Here is an 18,538-nt window from a genome sequence, read left to right as displayed (position 1 = left end):
CTATTGGGCTCTCTTGTGTTTCTGACTTATGTAAATGACATTAAATATTGTTCTCTATATCAAAAAGTAGTTCTGTGTGCAGATAATACATTCATTGTGTGTAAAAAGGACGCATTTAATGAACTAGAGACCCATTGCAGCAATGAGACAAATGAAATTGTTCAATAGTTCAATGAAAACCACCTACATGTAAGCACCAGTAAGACATGTATCATGGAGTTTGCCAACAATAGATTCAGTGATTGAATTAAACTATACATATGGAATGGAATAGTTAAATAAGAGTTTTGTGTAAAATTCATTGGTTTAACCATTCAAAGCAATCTGTTTCTTAACTCTCTAGCTTGTAAGTTATCCAAGAATATATTTGGAATCAATATGATTAGCAAGTTTTGCAAAGATGCTGTTGTTCTGAACACTGCACACAGTGCTTTATTTTCCTCATACTTGAACTATGGATTAGAAATTTGGGGAGCAACAACCAAAGCAAATCTAAATAAGTTATTGATTCCTCGAAAAAGGGTTATAAGCGTCGTATGTGCAACCATGCCTTGGCCTATTTCAAAAAACTGGTGTGCTGACCATAGCAAATATGCACTGCCCAGTACTGTTACAACTCTTCTCACATTGAAGCTTAAGTTTCAACTTAAGAAATACCTTTTACAAAATCCTTTCATCACATTAGAAGAATATCATACTTAAATGCAGAAAGAGAATTACTTTGAAAAAATTATGTATGTGGTGTTCACCAAACCATTTACTTGTAATCTTATCACATGTTAATCAATGTGATATTCAGAAGATTATGTGATAACTTCACCGTAAAAAAAAAAAAAAATTACATAAATAAAACTGATTGGCAGAGGCATGAGTTTTGCAAGGAGGGATACCTTTTGCACATTATGCACCTCAGTTCAGGGGTGAACAAATGTATTGTGTGCCTGCAGTGTTTCTGTAGGCTCTATTGTCAGCAATAAATTTGAGTTTATCTCATTCACTAGCACTCTGATTCACTCTGCAAGCCAACCACATCAGAATTTCTACAGTGGTGACACTGCAATAACAAGTGTATTTTGTGATATAGTCTTAGCTTCCATGATCACCATCTTTTTAAAAAATTTGGACATAATATTGGCTTTAAACAGAGACATACTCTCTTTCACCTTGATCAGTCTACAATTAGTGTGAAACACAAAAGTGATAGCCTAGCATGCCCTACCATCAACAGCAACAATGGTGAATGTGTACATGAAAGATGTGTAATGCATTTTAATCTCCTCAGTGATTTCAGTGATGAGTCATATCTTGCTCTACATCAAAAAGACAGTACTCAGGCAACTAATTCATATCTGCATGATAAAACCCCCTGCAATCTTACAAGTCTATCTACAACAGGAATGATCCAGATGACCCCATGCATAATCAAATGCAATGTCCGATCAGCTAGACCGTGCAACATGTGACTGTGCACAGTCCACGGGATCTTGTCCAGTGTCAGCCTCAGACCAAACATTCCAGCACATCGCTGACAGGACTTTTGTGGAGCACATATACCACCACTCTCTCATCTCTTGACTGATCTTCCAACCAGAACACACAGCAACATATTTCATGTTCATCAAATTCATGCTTCACACTTCTGGAATCATAGATGATACTTCAAAGTTTGGGATCCTGCTAAGCAGTGTATGAGATTATTTCAGCATAATTTGTGGTATCATACAATCAACCCCAGCCACAGGCAAATTTCACACTGACTTTCCAAGACACCAGAGCGACAGATATAAAAAGTAATTTACGAGGAATGGCAGTGCCGTAGAAACCATTTCACATATGGAGATGCCTCTTTGAATTGATCAACTAGACTCTAATGCCAGACAGTATACTTTGAACACTCTGGTTAATTAAATTACTTCCTCAGATACAAATGACAATGTTTCCATGTGAATATAATGGGAGGGAAAACATATTGTTTCTGGCTGACAGACTTTTCACAGTTTGACAACAACAAAACTACTTGGATGTGATACAGTGATCATCACCAGCAGATTGCTAGCCCAAAACGCTGGGCCAGTAATGTGGAGATGCCACAAACCCCAGCAGCTATGTAAACTCGTGACAGTCGTGTCATGAGCGATAAATCTGAGAATGGTGACCTTCAGCCAGCCACAACTGCCAAATCCACAGTCAACAATAACATTCCTCATGGCAGCAAGCGGCACACACACGGTTACACTGGTTTCACTCACATTTCAGCTAACAGGCACACAATTGTTCCACACCATCCGACCACCTGAACACACAACAGACCTGCATACAGCTGAAGTGATGGGTCAGACTAGTTTTGCTCCTTTTGCAAGTGATTTTTCTAGACTGTATGTGTTAGACAATGCAACAAATCAATACTTCCTTATAGATGGTCCTCTGAAGTGATCAGCATTCCTGGGGAACTGCCACAACCAGAACACCAACTGTGTGCCACAGGTGACACTGTCACATGCACTGTGATCCTCAGTTTGCATGAGATATTTACAGGGCAGTTTGGTATCACAGACGTCACAAAAAAATCTAGGGCACGGATTTTCGCCATCAATTTCAGCTCTCCCCAGACCTAAATACTATGTATCCCCAGACAAACCAGCAGTGGAGAATCAGTCCCTGGAATCAGTGGCAACCTGCTAGCACATTTACATGCAGCTTCAGAGGAGACTGTTCCAATACAACCCTCTTCAAACCTTACAAATGAAATCAGCCAACAACTACTTAATGACTGTTGGGCTTTGGAGTCTGAGCAACAACTGGTGACAAAGAGTTTTGAAGAAGAAAAAAAAAAGAGGGGCTCAGACTACACAACGAGAATTTAAATTTGAAAGCTTGGGCATGTTTATTAGGAAGGGAACTACATGCTATGCAATCTTATCTAAGGCAGTTAAAGTGGGAACAGCACTACAGTCCACAAATTTCTGGCATGAACTAGACAACACATCCTGTGATGTCGTCGAACTGCCTGTATGGACAGAAACAGTGGACAGTATGGTGAATTTTTACACCACTGTGCGTACATGCACCCACCGTGTGAGACACCTATGTTGAGCCCCCGCTGCCTCCCCCCATTTCCTGCCATCCCAACACACACACACACACACACACACACACACACACACACACACAATTAGTGCAATGCCTAAGTGGACAGGCATCAGACAGGGCACAGTACCACAGTACACAAAGTTGTCACCACACTGGTGGAAGTAAAGCTGTGAGGACAGGTTGTGTTCCATGCTAGGGTATCTCAGTCGGTAGAGTACTTGCTCTCAAAAGGAAAAGGTCCTGAGTTTGAATGTCAGTCTGGCCCACAGTTTCAATCTGCCAGGAAGTATCATATCAGTGTACACTCCATTGCAGAATGAACATTTCATTTTGAATACTGCACCAGTTTCCCTGTCCCCATGCATCGCCTCAAACCCACCGAGATTTTGAGAGGTGCACCAAAAGTGCTGCTCAGGAAGAAGACAACATACAAGAAGAGAGAGATGACACTACACCATCTCATTCATCACTGTCACAAGTAACCCTTCCACCACTGCAACTCAAGAACTTTGACACTGAACAGCAATCTGACTAAAGCCATATCTGATGACCTCTCCCCTACCTTAGTCATTAACATGTACAGTAAAGAGTGGTATAAAGGCACCACCAGTGTACACCTTTGCTGAGAAATCGTCCAGTCATGTCCTGCTTCACATCCAGCCATGGCACAGATAGTCATATACAACTGCACAAAGTTCATGCATGTGGCTGGGAACCTTTGTCACCCTCCACCTGCCAACCATATATGCTGCAGGAGAATGGCTCTGTGTGGACCTCACCATTGGTGAAGTGTAGTATCCACATAAATAAAACTCTTTGGCTGCAACATGAGTTTAGCGCTCCTGTAGGGTATGAACCTCTTTGATACTCTAACTGTCCTCAGTTCACTGTTAACAATTAAACTGTGTGAGCGGGACCTTTCCATATGCTCCATTATCAGCAACAAATTTGAGTTTACCTCACTTATTACTATTCTGCATCATTCCACAAGCCATATGCACCAGAAGTTCTACAAATATCTTGTTGTTTTATGCATCAACAATTGTAATCTTTGCCATTTTCATACTGGTACCGATGTAATGAATCACTTGATATTGAATAAAGTACTAATTATTATTATTATTTGCCCCTAATTATGCTTCACAGAGACATGACAATAAACAGGCACTGTTTTATTGTGAGTAGCAGTCTGTGTTACATTTGACATGAGTGCCCCTCTCACCCACCAAAATGTAACGACAGAGAAAAGTACTCAGGGCAGAGCATGTGGGAGATTGGCACACACAAACATGTGACAACAAGTAACTGGTGCATTGAAATCACAGTTTCCAGCATTTTATGTGATGGGCAATTCTCTCATTCATTACCAAGGGACAGTTCCATGTCAGTCTTATAAATATTTTCTGTCAGAGAAATCAGTATATGTGATCTACATGTATAGACAAACAAATTATTACTATTCTAGAAAAATTGGATGATTTGTTCAAGAGATAGAGCTTTACAAGTTGAGCAAGTCAATAATGTTTTGGTCTTACTCTGGCCCTTATGCAAGCACTTATTTGGCTTGGCATTGATGTATAGAGTTGTTGGATGTCCTCGTGGGGGATATTGTGCCAAATTATGTCCAATTGTCAAGTTAGATCATCATAATTCCAAGATGGTTGGAGAGCCCTGCCTATAATGCTCCAAATATTTACAGTTGGGAAGAAATATGGCGACTTTGCTGGCCAAGGTAGTGTTTGCCAACCACATCAACAAGTAGTAGAAACTCTCACCATGTGTTGGTGGCCATTATCTTGCTGACATGTAAACCTAGGATGGCTTACCATGAAGGGCAACTAAATGGTGCATAGAATATCTTCAGCATACCACTTTGTTGAAGGGTGTCGACAATGACGAACAAAGGGGTCCTGCTATGAAAAGACACGGCACTCGAGACTATCACTCCTGGTTGTAAGGCCGTATGGCAGATGACAGTCATATTAGTATTCCACAGCTGTCCAGGGCATCTCCTTATTTGTCTTTAGCCTGGAATCTCATTGATTGGAGCAGAATTTTCTTCAGTGATGAGTCCTGCTTCAAATGGGGCCATGATGACCAGTGAAGACTTATCTGGAAATTCCCTGGACAGCAGTGGAATACCAACCTGAATGTTCCCCACCATATGACTTAACAACCAGGAGGGAGGGTCTAAGGTACCATTTCTTTTCATAGCAGGACCTCTTCGATTGTCATTCGTGGCACCCTTATATTACATTGGTATGTCGATGATATTCTATGCCCTGTTTTGTTGCCTTTAATGGTAAGTCATCCTGGGCTTACATTTCAGCAAGATAATGCCTGCACACAACAAGAGTTTCTACTGCTTGTTTTCATGCTTGCCAAACCCAGTGTAGGCCAGTAAGATCACAAGATCTCTCCCCAATTGCAAAAAATCTGGAGTCTTATGAGCAGGGCCCTCCTACCATCTTGGGATTTTGACAATATAATTTGTCAACTAGACAGAATTTGGTTTGAGGGAGGACATCCCATAACTCTGTCAATCAATGCCAAGCTGAATAACTGCTTGCATAAGGGCCAGATTTAGAACACTGCATTACTGACTAGCTCAAAATGTGGAGTTCTTTCTCTTGAAAAAGATCTTCCAGTTCTCCTGAAACTGTAATCATATGTTTGTCTGTACATATACATTATATTTACCAATTTTTGTCCCATTCAGATAATTCCTTCATGATGCATAGTATTTTTTTTTTTTTTTGTCATAGAATGTATTACTGATATTATCCAGCTGAAGATGGGTGATGAATGTCAAAAACACATTGTAGCAGAGATAAAGAGGCAAAAAAGGCATTAGAGGAAGGAAGAAATGAGGGAAACCACCATCATGGAAGGCAGCAGGTTTTATACACTGGCAAGAGCTTAACCATAAACTGTAGATGTATGTTTTCAAAACTTAATTAATGCTTGGATATTAATCTCAAGAATTCGTATTTGTTGTTGCAGACTGTGCAAGTACTGATTGATGCTGGAGCTAATATAACAGTAGGCAATATCAATGGCCAGAAAATTATACACCAGGCATCCCAGCTTGGGAATCCCAAAGCCATTGATTATCTGATGGGTGTTTGGCCCTCAGCATGGGGCTATGACAATCATGGAAACACTGTTCTACACTTTGCCACAAGAAATGGTAACAACAGAATGAGGATTATAGAGCATATTCTGAGGAGGAAGCTGGTGCCTGTAGATGAGAGAAATGATGAGGGGCAGACAGCACTTGCCATGCTTGTGCAGCAAGGCTCAAATTGGCGTTCGTTACACCGTGAAGTAAAGATATTACTGGCAGAAGGAGCAAGTCCCTTTATCAAGGACAACAAAGGAAAAACACCTTTGCACATTGCATCCAGCGTTGATGACGTGAAGGTACAGTAATTTATAGGAATTATCATTTTTCAGTGTATGAAATGCATATTTATTTGTATAACATCAACACTTAGGTGAATGTGATTTGGACTCTGGGATGTAAATTCCGTTTTTCACCATTGTTCATATTCAACAGATTTTTAACTTAACACTTCATTGCACTACTTTACAAATCTACAGAGCAAAGTCTGAACTGGATTTTCTCTGTTGTCAGAGTTTAACTAGGCCAGTTCATTTGCTTATTTGAATTGGTGTGACCCTACACAGGTATTATTAAATGTAATAGAAATTTACAGAGCTTAGCTGCATGTGGGTTTTGCATTAAATGCAACAGCAAGGTGTGAAAATCTGTGCAGGACTGGGACTCAAACCCGGATACTCCACTTCTTTAGAATGGTTGGCTTAACTGCCTCAGCCATCTACATTTGCTTCCTGTCCAGCCCAAATTCCCACATGCCACACACTACAGATGTAGTCCCCTCTGTTCATTATCCCCTATTGGTTTGCAGCTAGCCAACTGAGTCCCACAAAGGTTCAGATGAGTGAGTGCATGTGCACAAAAGATATCATTTTGCCATCAAGGCACATAAATGTATATATTTATATGTGTGTGGCAACTCTTTCTTCAGACATGTCTGAAAGAATGGGTGCTACACACATAAACTGGTAAATGTAACAATGTACACTTAGTTCTACAGATATGAAAAAAAAAAAGAAGAAGAAGAAGAAGCTTTTCTAAAAAACATTTTACTGGATTTTTTTTTTTTAATTTGATGGAATAATGACAGTACTATTCACCATGTAGTGTAGATGAATTGCAGACAGGCGCAGCAAAAAGTCTACTAAACAAGTCAGATTTTGGCCGGTAGGTCTTTTTCTGAAATAGACAACATGCACACACACATTCGCACAGAAACAACTCACACACACATGACCACTGTCTCTGGCTGCTGGGGTCAGATTGGCAGCAATATGGGTGCTGGTGGTAAGGAGTTGGCTGGGGTAGGGAGGGGGAGGGAGAGCAGGGGGTGGAAGATGGGGTACCAATGATGTGATGGCAGAATAGTGAAACAGCATAGAGATATGGTTTCCACACTGTTTATTGGTAAGCACTTACACATAATATGTAATCATTTAGAGTGTACAGAGCATACTAATTCACACAGCGTCACAAGACAGTCATTCTCCTTTTCCTGGGTCAGTGATGTTATGTCACCACAGAGACCCCTCCACCATAAGAGTGGAGCATGTGACAGGAATCTGGGGTTAGGCATTGTCAGTCGGAAGTGATGCAGGTGTCTATGTGATGGTGAATGTGATGGACCCATCATCCATCATAATCATCAGGAAGGTGCACTGGTGGGGTGGTGGTGGCGAGGGGGGGGGGGGGTTGCAGGGACATCAGAGTGTGACAGCATTAGCAGATAAGGATGTAGCCACAGTGAAATGGAGACATGTTGGTGGCATCGCCTTGCATTGTTGCATCCACAGGAGTAATAGGCAGGACAGTAATGGCAAGTGTACTGTCTGTTGAGAAATGAAAGGTGAGTCCTGCGGTGTCAAACTTCTGGTGGGACAGGAGTGTGACAGTGCTTGCACCCGACCACCTGTCCATTTAGGTAGTGGTAATCAAGATGATGGTATCACATAATGTGATGGAATAACATCAGGCAAAAAATCATGGAGATTTACTTGCATTTGGAATTTGACTAATGGTGCATAGGAGGCGGTGGAGGAAGCAGTGTCTGTTGTGACAGGTCCGCTAAAGTACATGCCAGTTTAAGCTAGTTCACTGATGCTATTGTTTGTTTTCCAGTAATTTCGATATCACATGTGTCTGTATCATGTTTCAACACTCGGTAAGGTCCTGTAGATGGTGGCTCTAGGGCGGGTTTCACATGTCAGTACATAGCATCACTTGAGAAGTCTGCAGCTCATGGTCTTGCGGTAGCATTCTCGCTTCCCGCACACGGGGTCCCGGGTTCGATTCCCGGCAGGGCCAGGGATTTTCTCTGCCTCGTGATGACTGGATATTGTGTGTCTTTCATCATCATTTCATCCCCATTGACACGCAAGTCGCTGAAGTGGCATCAATCCGAAAGACTTGCACCAGGCGAACGGTCTGCCTGACGGGAGGCCCTAGCCACACGGCATTTCCATATATCACTTGAGAAGATGTGGCCAATTATTTATGAATAAATATTCATTGTGTCATGTGGTGTGAGAGGGGTGGCAACTAAGTCCAGGTCTGTGGGAACCATTTTGTTGCTACAAATTCAGTCGGTAGACTGAGGAGCTCGCTGCATAGAATTGTGGCAAGCAACGCATCAGGGTTGTCTTTGTGTGTTGTGCAAATGCTCAAAAGAACCTATGAAAGGGCCTCCACCCACGATTCTGAGTGCCACGTGAAAGCAGCTTTCATCATCTGATGCCACTGTTCCAAGAGGGCATTAGATTTGGGGTGGTAGATGGTTGTATGGAACTTGTAGTATCCACATAGGTGGCATAAGTCATTGAACAGGTGGGATTCGAACTGCCGACTCTGGTCTGATGTTAAGGAGGTATGGCAGCTGAATCTGGCAATCCAAATGTTGGCAAAAAATTTTGCTAATATCTCTGCTAATACATGTGAAATGGGCATTGCCTCCACTCATCATGTCAGAAAATTTTTCATTGACAGAATCTAATGGTAACCATGTGATTCATGGAGTGGCCCTAGGATGCCAGTGTGAACATGCTGGAACTGCCCCTTTGGAACTGGGAATTTGCCAAAGGGGAGCTGTGCATGGTGGCCCGTTTTTGCCTGCTGGCATGGAATGCAAGTTGTGGCCCACTTGGCACAATATTTTTGATTGTTAGTCCAGACAAACTGTTCCATGATGAGGTGCATGGCAGGGTGCATGCCCGGATGTGTCAGGTTTTGGAGAATGTCAAATATTGTCCTGCGTTTTAGTGCTGTGGGATGACTGATTGGACCTCTCCATTCGAAACGTTTCAGCAGACTTGTTTGGTTCCACCAGGTAGCATTTGTTGTTGCAATTGGAGTCCGGTCTCTGGTTTGTTAAACAAACTGTGGAGATTGGCATCTGTTGCTTGTGCATTTGCAATCCTATTGAAGTCCAACTGGATGGAGGTAGCTGCGATATGAGAAAGATAGTCTGCCACAATGTTATCAGCACCTTTAATGTATCACACATTGGCAGTGGGCTTTGCTATGAAATCTAGGTGGAGAAATCTACTGGGTGCAGAATCTGCCAATGGGTTGCAGAATCAGTCTGCCAAAGGGTGATGGTCTATGTATATGATAAGGGGTCTCCCTTCATCATCATCTTGAAAGTGATGAGCTGCTTCATATATGGCTAGTAGTCACTAGTAGTCAAATTTGGACCATTTTTTTCTGGGTGTTGGTACGTTTGTGTGAGATAAACCTGAGAAGCTGAGTGATTCCACTGACCTCTCACTGGAAATCAGCCCTGATTGCTTGATTGCTAGCATCAGACCCTATAATTAGATGTGCATCAGACGATGGGTGCATGAGAGTCATGGCATGTAACAGCTGTTCTTTTATTTTGTCGAAGCCCACCTGTATTTGCGGTGTCCAATCGAGCTGTCATTTATCATATGTATTCTTGCTGCGCAATGCTTGGGTGAGTGGCAGCAAAGTCTCAGCAGCGTGTGGCAATTGGTTTGTTTCCTGTAGAAATTTATGACCCAAAAGCATATCTGGTCAGTTTTCTCAGGAGCAGGACGCTCTCCAGATATGTTGATTTGATGTCCGACAAAGGTCACAATGAGTTGTCAAAGTTGGCACTTTTCATCATTTATCATGAAAGTGTGAGGCGCCACCTTATCAAGGTGATACACAGATGGTCATCATGGTCTTGCTCATTTTGTGAAAAGAATGTGATGTCATTTAGATAGGTAAATTAAAAAGGGAAACTGATCACTATGCTATTAATAAATCTTTGCCACGTCGGGGCTGCATGTTTTAGTAAATAGTTCATGTATAAGAATTCAGAGAGACTGAGTGGAGTGATTATCACAGTTTTCAGTACATCTTCATCTGCCATTGGCATTTGCAGGTATGCTGTTTTACAGTTGACAGCACTGAAAATTTTTGCCCTGGCCAAGATGTGGGGAAAATCGTGCAAGTTCAGAACAAGGTAGCTGTAAATGATTGTACAGGCGTTGAGGTAGAGGTAGTCACTGCGTAGGCAACAGGTTCTGTTCTTTTTAGGAACTAGTATAATTGGGAAGGCCCAAACAGTGTATGATGGGCTGACTCTGCCAGCCTGCAAAAGTTTGTCCACTGCTTCTTTTGTCGTTTTATGTTAGTGGGGAGCTAGGTGACATGGGCAGCAATGGGCAGGGAGACCTGGTGTGGTTGTAATGTGTGGACTGTACCATCCCGCATGGCATAGATTGTACATTGTCTAATGGGAGAGCATTGAGCGAGTCCAGGAGACGGGACACAATGTGATTCACCAACACTGCTAGTGTCCCATGGCATTGTCTCAGGAGTGCATTCAATTGGGGATTGTGTCACTTCCCTAATCTGCAAAATGTCCATAGCAGTGGTGCAATGGTAGTGATCGGTATAGAGATGATAAAGGTTATCAAGATGCTGTTGACCTGCATGTAATGACACTGTGGCAATCACAATTTGTCTCTGTAATTGTTTGTTGTTGAGACACGTGACCTTGTTGTCATGAAGAGTACTTGGCTGCCTTTAAGCATACCTGGTTGGAAAGTGCTTTGCTTTTTAGCTTCAGGTCGAGTGGTGTGTCGAGTGGTGACAGTGTGACTGAGGGCACTACAGTGCTGGCAGATAGTGTATCGCTCACCGCACCGAGGATCAGCTGCCGGCCATCCCATTGTAATAGGAGGGCACAATTTAGATCTGGAAGTAGTTGGTAGTTCTGGAGGAAATCGGCTCCCAGGACTTGTTCTACTGTTTCTTCCACTAGGAATGTCCAAGGTATTTGTGTATCTGTGCCGAGGTTGATCAGTTGATCACGATTTGTGCAGTTCCAGTAACTGTTATTATGATGTCATTGGCCACATGCATTTGCAGTGGTGGCAAAATAGCTGGGAACTGTCTACGTGTTGAAATGCTGCATCAGTGCTGTTTTGTTTTGGTGTGTGGAGGTGGCTCGTTAATGAAGGCCAGCCCAGTGCACATACGTCAGGTGGCCATTCCAGTTTTGGGTAGGCACAGGGTTGTCTGCAGCATTGTGCATCCTGCCCAATTTTGGTGTGAAACCAGCAGTAGCATTGCTGTGTGTTGGGCACGGAAACAGGTGAAGCACTTTGTTGACGTAACTTTTGTTTGTACACAGAGTCAGGGCAGTGGTCAACTGAAGGTGATGTGGTGACAGCCTCAGCTGTCGTGGTAGGCGACTGTTGTCCACTGGCATCATGAAAAGCACTTGTGGTCATAGAGGCAGTAGCACGACCCGGTTCAGATTGGTCCGGCCATCTCCAGTCAGTCCGCATCTGTGCAGAATGTTAGGGCAGCTCAGCCAGGATTATACAAAACTGGTTTCAGTGCAGGCATACTGGGCGTTGACTACAGTGTAACACTGTTGATTGTTGTTTAGAATGCGGTGTTGTAATAGTGACTGCATTCTGTGAGTGAGTCGATGTTTAAACCCTGACAGTGCCTCCTTGTGCACTAGCATTGCTCTCTAAATGTATACTGGCAGTTTTAGGAGGCAAAGTGTCCGTGGCACACAATCGAGGAGGAGCATTGGATCAGATAGAATTTGCAGGTGGCATCAGAGGGAAGACAGCTTGCTATTGCCAAAAGTAGACTTTTTGATGATGAGATGTAGGTGCTGCTCAGGTGTACATGTTAGTCATTGTAGCAGTAGTGTCTTGGTTGTTTCGTATTTGTGAGAAGCAGGAATGTCCAAAAGCAAGACACTTAATAAGAACCACATAGTCCCTGGGGTAGTTAAGAAGAGTGGCAAACTTCTTGTCACCCCCAATATGATGCCACTGCCTGACATCAAACACTCACTGAGAGCAAACCACATTGCCAGAGAATCTCCAAGCAACAACAATAGCTTAGGACAGTGGTGGACGGTGTGATGGCACTCAGTGGTCTGATTGTAAGGCACCTGTGTGAAGTGGGCATGGCATGGCACGCAGAGGAACATAGGTGCACGAGATGGGCAGGAAATCTAGCTCAATAAAAAGACGTGCATGATGAGGTGAGTCATGTCTCAGCATAGGTGGTGTTGGCATTACATCTACTGGAGATACTGGAAGGTTTCAGATAGATTATATAATGGTAAGACAGAGATTCAGGAACGGTAAGACAGAGATTTAGGAACCAGGTTTTAAATTGTAAGACATTTCCAGGGGCAGACGTGGACTCTGACCACAATCTATTGGTTATGAACTGTAGATTAAAACTAAAGAAACTGCAAAAAGGTGGGAATTTAAAGAGATGGGACCTGGATAAACTAACAGAACCAGAGGTTGGAGAGAGTTTCAGGGAGAGCATTACGGAATGATTGACAAGAATGAGGGAAAGAAATACAGTAGAAGAAGAATGGGTAGCTTTGAGAGATGAAATGGTGAAGGCATCAGAGGATCAAGTAGGTAGAAAGAAGAGGGCTAATAGACATCCTTGGGTAACAGAAGAGATATTCAGTTTAATTGATGAAAGGAGAAAATACAAAAATGCAGTAAATGAAGCAGCAAAAAGGAATACAAACCTCTCAAAAATGAGATCGACAGGAAGTGCCAAATGGCTAAGCAGGGATGGCTAGAGGACAAATGTTAGGATGTAGAGGTGTATATCACTAGGGGTAAGATAGATACTGCCTACAGGAAAATTAGAGAGACCTTACGAGAAAAGAGAACCACTTGCATGAATATCAAGAGTTCAGATGGAAACTCAGTTCTAAGCAAAGAAGGGAAATCAGAAAGGTGGAAGGAGTATATAGAGCGTCCATACAAGGGTGATGTTCTTCAGGACAATGTTATGGAAATGGAAGAGGATGTAGATCAAGATGAAATGGGAGATATGATACTGTGTGAAGAGTTTGACAGAGCACTGAAAGACCTAAGTTGAAACAAGGCCCCAGGAGTAGACAACATCCCATTAGAACTACTGATAGCCTTGGGAGAGGCAGCCGTGACAAAATGCTACCATCTGGTGAGTAAGATGTATGAGACAGGCGAAATACCCTCAGACTTAAAGAAGAATATAATAATTCCAATCCCAATGAAAGCGGGTGTTGGCAGATGTGAAAATTACTGAACTATCAGTTTAATAAGCCAAGGCTACAAAATACTAACACAAATTCTATACAGATGAATGGAAAAACTGGTAGAAGCCGACCTCAGGGAAGATCAGTTTGGATTCCGTAGAAATGTTGGAACATGTGAGGAAATACTGACCCTATGACTTATCTAAGAAAATAGATTAAGGAAAGGTAAACCTATGTTTCTAGCATTTGTAGACTTAGAGAAAGGTTTTGGCATTGTTGACTGGAATACTCTCTTTCAAATTCTGAAGGTGATAGGGGTAAAATACAGGGAGAGAAAGGCTATTTACAATTTGTGCAGAGTACGCGAAGGAACTTGACCCCATTCTTGCAGCGGTGTACTGTAGGTCTCTAGAAGAGTGTAGTGTTCCAAAAGATTGGAAAAGGGCACAGGTCATCCCAGTTTTCAAGGAGGGACATCGAACAGATGTGCAGAACTATAGACCTATATCTCTAACGTCAATCAGTTGTAGAATTTTGGAACACGTATTACGTTCAAGTATAATGACTTTTCTGGAGACTAGAAATCTACTCTGTAGGAATCAGCATGGGTTTTGAAAGAGACGATCGTGTGAAACCCAGCTTGCACTATTCGTCCATGAGACTCAGATGGCCATAGACATGGGTTCCCAGGTACATGCCGTGTTCCTTGACTTCCACAAGGCATTTGATACAGTTCCCCACAGTTGTTTAATGAACAAAGTAAGAGCATATGGACTATCAGACCAATTGTGTTTGGATTGAAGGGTTTCTAGATAACATAATGCAGCATGTCATTTTCAATGGAGAGAAGTCTTTCAAAATAGGAGTGGTTTCAGGTGTGCTGCAGGGGAGTGTCGTAGGACCATTGCTATTGACGATTGTGGATAACATCAGAAGTTCACTGAAGCTTTTTGCGAATGATGCTGTAGTATATCAAGAGGTTGCAACAATGGAAAATTGAACTGAAATTCAGGAGGATCTACAACAAATTGACGCATGGGGCAGGAATTGGCAATTGAATCTCAATGTAGACAAGTCTCGAATATATAGAAGGAAAGATCCTTTATCATTCAGCTACAATATAGCACGTCAGCAAGTGTAAGCAGTTAACTCCATAAATGATCTGGAAGTAGGCATTAGGAGTGATGACCATATAAAATTAATCGTCAGTAAATCAGATGCCAGACTGAGATTCATTGGAAGAATGCTAAGGAAATGCAGTCCGAAAACAAAGGAAGTAGGTTACAGTACACTTGTTCACCCACTGCTTGAATACTGCTCACTGGTGTGGGATCCATACCAGATAGGGTTGCTAGAAGAGATAGAGGAGATCCAACGGGGAGCAGCGCACTTCGTTACAGGATGATTTAGTAATCATGAAATTGTTACGAAGATGATGGATAAACTCCAGTGGAAGACTCTGCAAGAGAGACGCTAAGTGGCTCGGTACGGGATTTTGTTGAAGTTTCGAGAAGATACCTTCACCGAGGAGTCAAGCAGTATATTGCACTTTCCTACGTATATCTCGCGAAGAGGCCATGAGGATAAAATCAGAGAGATTAGAGCCCACACAGAGGCATACCAACAATATTTCTTTCCACAAACAATAAGAGACTGGAACAGAAGGGAGACCCAATAGAGGTACTCACAAGGTACCCTCCGCCACACACCATCAGGTGCCTTGTGGAGTATGGATGTAGATGTAAACGTAGATGGCAGTTATAAGAGTCGAGGGGCATGAAAGGGAAGCAGTGGTTGGGAAGGGAGTGAGACAGGGTTGTAGTCTATCCCTGATGTTATTCAATCTGTATATTGAACAAGCAGTGAAGGAAACAAAAGAAAAATTCGGAGTAGGTATTAAAATCCATGGAGAAGAAATAAAATCTTTGAGGTACGCCGATGACATTGTAATTCTGTCAGAGACAGCAGACTTGGAAGAGCAGTTGAACGGAATGGATAGTCTCTTGAAAGGAGGGTATAAGATGAACATCAACAAAGGCAAAATGAGGATAATGGAATGTAGTCGAATTAAGTCGAGTGATGCTGAGAGTATTTGATTAGGAAATGAGACACCTAAAGTAGTAAATGAGTTTTGCTATTTGGGGAGCAAAATAACTGACGATGGTCGAAGTAGAGAGGATATAAAATGTAGACTGTCAATGGCAAGGAAAGCGTTTCTGAAGAAGAGAAATTTGTTAACATCAAGTATAGATTTAAGTGTGAGGAAGTCGTTTCTGAAAATATTTGTATGGAGTGTAGTCTTGTATGTAAGTGAAATGTGGACAATAAATAGTTTAGACAAGAAGAGAATAGAAGCTTTCGAAATGTGGTTCTTCAGAAGGATGCTGAAGATTAGATGGGTAGACCACATAACTAATGAGGAGGTGTTGAATAGAATTGGGGAGAAGAGAAATTTGTGGCATAAGTTGACTAGGAGAAGGGATCGCTTGGTAGGACATGTTCTGAGGCATCAAGGGATCACCAATTTAGTACTGGAGGGCACCGTGGAGGATAAAAATCGTAGTGGGAGACCAAGAGATGTATACACTAAACAGATTCAGAAGGATGTAGGTTGCAGTACTTACTGGGAGATGAAGAAGCTTACACAGGATAGAGTAGCATGGAGAGCTGCATCAAACCAATCTCAACAAGCAGTTACAGGTGTAGACAGGGCACAACAAACTTTCAGCAGCAAATTGAAAAGTAAGAATGTAGGGAAATCAGTAAAGAGAAAGAAAGTGTTGTTGTTAGGTAGTTCCCATGGAAGAGGTGTTGGCCAACTCTTGCAGGATGAACTAGGATCAGAATACCAGGTCACCAATTTTTTTAAACCTAGTGCTGGTCTGGAGCAGGTGACAGAGGATTTAGGATCACTTTGCAAAGATTTTACTAAGGAAGACACCGTGGTTATAGTGGGTGGGGCAGGTAACAGTATTGACAGAGATCCTGGGTACAGCATAGAGTGTGACCTGGCGAAGATTGCATCAGCATCGAAGCATACCAGTGTTGAGTTTGTATCTGTTCTTGGGCGCCATGACCGACCTCATTTGAACTCTTCTGTCAAGAGAGTTAATTTGGAGCTGGAACGGCTGCTCATGTCGGGTGCGGGGTCACACATTGGTGTGGTTCATGTTGATTCTATCAGTAGGTGGGATTATACTAGGCATGGCCTTCACCTCAACAGGAAGGGGAAGGGTAAATTGGCTGGGGAAGTAGCAGGAAAGTTAAAGGGGGAGGCACTGTCATGAGTGGTAAAATACCAGTGGTTATAGGATTCAGAAAAGACCCTTTTTTAGGGTAGGGAGGACAGAAAGAAAACAAATTTTAAGAGAGGTTAGAACTGAGACAAACCTTCAGTTTGAGAAAGAAATCAAAAAACATAATTCCAGCTTATTACATCAACATAAACAGCCATTGGTTAAGAATTTTCAACTGTCAGCAGATATTTTAACTCCACCCAATTTTAACTCAGTCAATGTGAAATGTCAGCTATCTTTATTGCATCAAAATATTCGAGGACTGAGAAATAAAATTAATGAATTAACTATCTGCATAGATGAATTAGAGTCTTCAAACCCAGCTGACATAATCTGCCTCTCTGAACATCATGTGACCACTGGTATAGAACTTTTAAGTGTTACAGGGTTTAGGTTAGCATCTCACTTTTGTAGATCAGAAATGGAGAAAGGAGGAGTTGCCACATTCATCAGGAACTGTCATAAATTTAAGAACATAGACATTCGTAAATTTTGCCTAGAACAGCATATGGAAGCATGTGCAACAGAATTAGATTTTCACAAAAAATCTTTCATAATATTAAGTGTATATCGAGCACCTGCAGGTAACTTTAATCTGTTTGTAAACCACCTTGAAGCTGTACTGGCCCATTTAACAACCAAAAACAAAGAAATAGTGGTTGCTGGTGATTTCAATGTAGATTTCCTTAAAGACTCTCCCAGTAAGAACTTATTTGAGTTAGTAACACTATCATTCAACTTAATTCCCACAGTAAAGTTCCCCACTAGGATAGCCACTTGCTCACAAACAGCCATTGATAATATCTTTATAGAAAAGTCCAATGAACAAAATTATATTACAAAACCAATAGTCAATGGCCTCTCAGACCATGACATGCAGTTCCTTCTGTTAAATGTTAATACTGAACAGGATATAAAATCTGTTAAATCTGAGCTCAAGAGGGTAATCAGTAAGCCAAAAATTGATTATTTTAGGACACTCCTCAGAGACATTCACTGGACTGATGTTTACAGTGCTCATGGCATGAATGAAAAATATAACATTTTTGCTAATAAAGTGCTTACCTTATTTGAACACTGCTTTCCCCCAAAACTTACCAAGGTTAGAGCAAAGTCTACAAAGAAGCCATGGATTACTCGAGGAATAGGGGTATCTTGTAAAACAAAAAGAAAACTGTATCTGTCAATCCGAAACATTTCCAATGTTGATGCTATAGCACATTATAAGAAATACTGCAAAATATTAAAGACTGTAATACGGATGTCAAAGCAAATATATTACAAGGAAAAGATAGTCATATCAGATAACAAAATAAAGACAATATGGGATATAGTGAAGGAGGAGACTGGTAGAACCAGACATGAAGAGGAACAAATAGCATTAAGAGTAAATGATACATTGGTGACAGATGTGTATAGTGTTGCAGAACTTTTTAACAAACATTTTATAACTGTTACTGAAAAGATGGGGTTGTCAGGTTCGGTAGATGCTGCTATGGATTACCT

The 18,538-nt window shown here is 41.8% G+C and overlaps 1 protein-coding gene across 1 annotated transcript in view; it reads left to right on the top strand.

The window, feature by feature from the left end:
* The window catches only part of LOC126095109 (serine/threonine-protein phosphatase 6 regulatory ankyrin repeat subunit A-like), a 400,015-nt gene that overhangs the window by 297,644 nt on the left and 83,833 nt on the right, over nucleotides 1-18,538 (top strand). The window contains exon 14 of the mRNA XM_049909822.1: nucleotides 6,094-6,513. Within this exon, the coding sequence (XP_049765779.1) occupies nucleotides 6,094-6,513 (420 nt within the window). The remainder of the gene's footprint in view (nucleotides 1-6,093; nucleotides 6,514-18,538) is intronic.

This window comes from Schistocerca cancellata, chromosome 1 (assembly GCF_023864275.1).
Source record: "Schistocerca cancellata isolate TAMUIC-IGC-003103 chromosome 1, iqSchCanc2.1, whole genome shotgun sequence".
In the NCBI taxonomy this organism is placed as follows: Eukaryota; Metazoa; Arthropoda; class Insecta; order Orthoptera; family Acrididae; genus Schistocerca; species Schistocerca cancellata.
Note: the sequence above shows the minus strand (reverse complement) of the source record. Positions and strands in the feature narration are given on the sequence as shown.